Source organism: Onychostruthus taczanowskii, unplaced genomic scaffold (assembly GCF_017590055.1).
Source record: "Onychostruthus taczanowskii isolate IOZ18803 unplaced genomic scaffold, ASM1759005v1 scaffold76, whole genome shotgun sequence".
Taxonomy (NCBI): Eukaryota; Metazoa; Chordata; class Aves; order Passeriformes; family Passeridae; genus Onychostruthus; species Onychostruthus taczanowskii.
The window spans coordinates 3,809,712-3,812,964 of NW_024505450.1; the positions used below are offsets into that span (position 1 = coordinate 3,809,712).

The 3,253-nt window shown below is 41.8% G+C and overlaps 1 protein-coding gene across 1 annotated transcript; it reads right to left on the reverse strand.

Annotated features, from left to right (window-relative positions):
• Positions 1 to 273: 273 nt before the first annotated feature.
• Positions 274 to 1,242, reverse strand: FSHB (follicle stimulating hormone subunit beta). Its single transcript, XM_041423266.1, has 2 exons — positions 1,084 to 1,242; positions 274 to 510 (listed from the first exon to the last, which is right to left on the reverse strand). Exons 1-2 carry the CDS (start codon positions 1,240 to 1,242, stop codon positions 274 to 276), a joined length of 396 nt encoding a protein of 131 aa, XP_041279200.1.
• Positions 1,243 to 3,253: the final 2,011 nt, after the last annotated feature.

The window sequence follows — 3,253 nt, forward strand, 5'->3', positions numbered from 1 at the left end:
AGTTGTGCTAAAGAGGAAGAGGGGGGGAAAGGCAGAAGAAATTGGAAGCAGCATTTTTTATAAACCTATGAAAATTATTTTAAGGCAGCTGATAGGTTAAGTAAGGAAGGTATGAAGAGGAGTTTAGTCAGTAGCTCTTCATTTGGCCTTAAAAAATCTTTGTTTCAGTCTTGGCAGTTTCTAAATACCAAGCCTGTTACCTTCCCTGAAACCTGAAGGGTTCCTTCACCTAGCAGGGAACATTTAAAGCCCAGCTGCTGTCCCCAGTGCCCCTCACTGGTTGCTTCCATTCTGACTGAAGGAGCAGTAGGATGGCCCCAGTCCCCTGACAGTGCAGTCAGTGGTGTCAGTGTCACAGCTGTCACAGTGGCACTCTGTAGCTACCGGGTATGAGTAAAAAGATTCAGGGTGGTCACCGCAGCCAGGGATCTTCACTGTTTCATACACAACCTCCTTGAAGGTACAGGTCTGCTGAGCAGTTGATACTGGAGGATATTTATATACTGGATCCTGAAATTAGAAGGAAATAACCATTTAAAAATTTGTCATGGGCTAGATTTCAAAATTTTTATAAAATGGGAAAAGCCCACTGAGATCAAAAGCATTTAGGTCTGACTCATCTATTTTCATTTAGATCCTGAAGTTTCCCCTTTCAGGAAGACTGAAACAGCAAATTTGTCTCATCCCATCACCAGACAATCTTTCAGGTCAATTGCTTGATTCTTTAAATTATTTGAAAGAGCAGAGGAGTCTACATAGGAATGGGTGCTTTATTTTATCTGCTTGCAGCCACAAATTGAGCACAAGGCAGAGATCCAGACTGTAATTCTTTTAACTGTGGGCATACACTATGAACATAATATATGCAGCCAGTCAATTATCTGAATTTTTACTATGATATTTCACCCTTCTGTCTGTGCTTCAGATTGGCTGTGTATCTACCCTGGTGTTACTCAGTTATTCAGCCTGTTTTTCACAAGGCTCACCCTATCTGTGTCTTTGCTACAGACTGCAGGGGAGGGGTTATCCATCCATCCATCACTCGAAATATTCAATTCTGGTGCCTGAAATTGTGAGTCTCACCTTGGTGAAGCAGTACCCTGAGCACCACGTGGCATTCACTGTGATGCAGAATTCACATTCTTCTCTTTCCACGGCAATGGTGATATTGGTGAGCTGGCAGCTGTTGCAGCAAATGGCTTTCCAGCAAAGCAGCAGCACATAGCAGTTAAGTGTCTTCATCCTGTCTGTAAAGCAAAAGGTATAAGTCAGCTGGAGAAACATGTCTGGTTATTTGCAACAGGAAATAGTTAGAGAAACAGGGAGAAACTGAGTCTCTGCTTTATCCTCAAGTGGCTCTATAAGAGCAAGAGTTCAGAATCATCAGTGAGAACAGAGACATGAGATAGATCTTATGTTTGCTGCTCAAGGAGTTTGGTTTTCCTAGGCAATGGAAATGACATGGCAGCAGTCTCTGCAGAGTGGTAATAATAACAGAATAACCTGCCACTGCCAGTGAAATATTTGATCTAAGTTTCTGGAGAGAGAATGTATCCTGTCTGTAAGGACAAAAAAAAAAAGGCAAGAGAGAGCAAAGTATAATGTATTTTTCAGAAGCAATTAATTACTTTAAGAGTTTGCAATGTGGAAAAAAAAGAGCTTTCTTCATCAGGATCTGATGAAAACGTACCTGTATTCTAGTTGCCTTCCTAGAAGTACCAGCTGTAGTGAGAAGAAAGCCCTGTGCTTTCCTTTTATACTGGATTGGGTGTAATTAATACCTTGAGGATTTGCAGTGTCTTAATGCAGCAAGCATTAGTTTGGGACTTGGTGAAAGAGGATTAATGTTCAGCCAGACAGTGAGATTAAGCCTTGTTTAGAGGAAGAAAGAAAAGCCAAACACACTCGGGAAGAGATGGTGAAGGTTACTGTGACAGTGTCTCTCCCCACATGTCACTGGGTTTGATTCAGTGGCATTTAGAAATAGCTGAGCCATTTCACAGTTGGAAAAAAGGTTGAGAAGCCTATTTTTGGAAATGAAATGTTCAGGTGCTTAAACTGCCCTGTCAGCCCTCAAAGTGATGGCTTGGGGTGCAAGCTGGTCCTCTGGCAGTGGAGGACCCCTGACAGTGCTCTAGTGTTTCTTAGCTAATGATTGTTTTCTTGTTTTTTCCAGGGAAATTTTCAAACTTAATTGGTTTTCTCTGAGTTAGGTCTTGCCCAGTGAACTGCATATGTATTTATTCATTGATCCAATAAAGCTAGTAATGTGAATTTTGTTAAACCAATTAAAAACTCCTTCTTTTTTTTTTTTTGCCATTGTTTTCTAGCCCAGTATATGCAGCCCTGGTTCCTGTCATGATCACTTTTTTAACTTATGTGAGGGATATTTGTGTTGTGGAAAGGGACTGTTAGGATGTCATAATGAGGCTCCAGATTTGTGTTTTTATGCCTGTGATCTCAGATGAAATATTTTCATGTTCCAGGGAAAATTCTACTGTTTTTAGCTGACAACCATGCAAACTCAGCTTGAATGTATTCCCTGGTTTTCCATGGGAATACAGGAGGCTGTGGATGGCGTTTGGGGATACAGGAGGCTGTGGATGGTGTTTGGGGATACAGGAGGCTGTGGATGGCGTTTGGGGATACAGGAGGCTGTGGATGGTGTTTGGGGATACAGGAGGCTGTGGATGGTGTTTGGGCATTTCCTGCATTCACAAGTTAGGGGTGTGTGCCTCTTCACCAGAACAACAACAACAGAGGAAGATCTCTGAGCTCCACATGCCATTTTCGGGGAGGATGACTCACAGCAGCACTGTGTTTACTATTACCTGCCCAGAACAGCCAGCCTTGCTTTGTTATGACTGTTCTATTATGGTCAGTCTGACTTTTACAGAAATCCATCCCTGAAAGAAAGCTAGACAAGGACATGCAGTTTAAAAGCATTTTATCATGAAAATCAATTCTCAGTGGCCTATTAGGTTCCTGCAGACGGGGTGTTTTTCCAAGAGGCTTTTACAAATGAGCCCTTTAAGTGTGTCATACCTTCCTGGGGTCCTGCAGACTGGCCATCTGTTCCACTTTTCCTGCAGTACCTGCATTTCTAAATGAATTTTGCGTTGCACCAAAGTTATGAAGTGAGCTGAACATTTTTCCTGGGCATCTCCTGTAATAAAAATATTGTTTGAATGAGAAGACAGTTCAGTTAAATTTATAAAGAAGTCAAAAAATTAGACACCTTCCTCTGAACTAA

What these genes read in the sequence shown, in the direction of transcription:
- FSHB (XM_041423266.1), bottom strand. Translation starts at nt 1,242, where the DNA reads ATGAAGACACTTAACTGCTATGTGCTGCTGCTTTGCTGGAAAGCCATT. An exon ending in CAGGGTACTGCTTCACCAAG is followed by an intron (nt 511 to 1,083) that starts GTGAGACTCACA and finishes TTCTAATTTCAG; the next exon opens with GATCCAGTATATAAATATCC.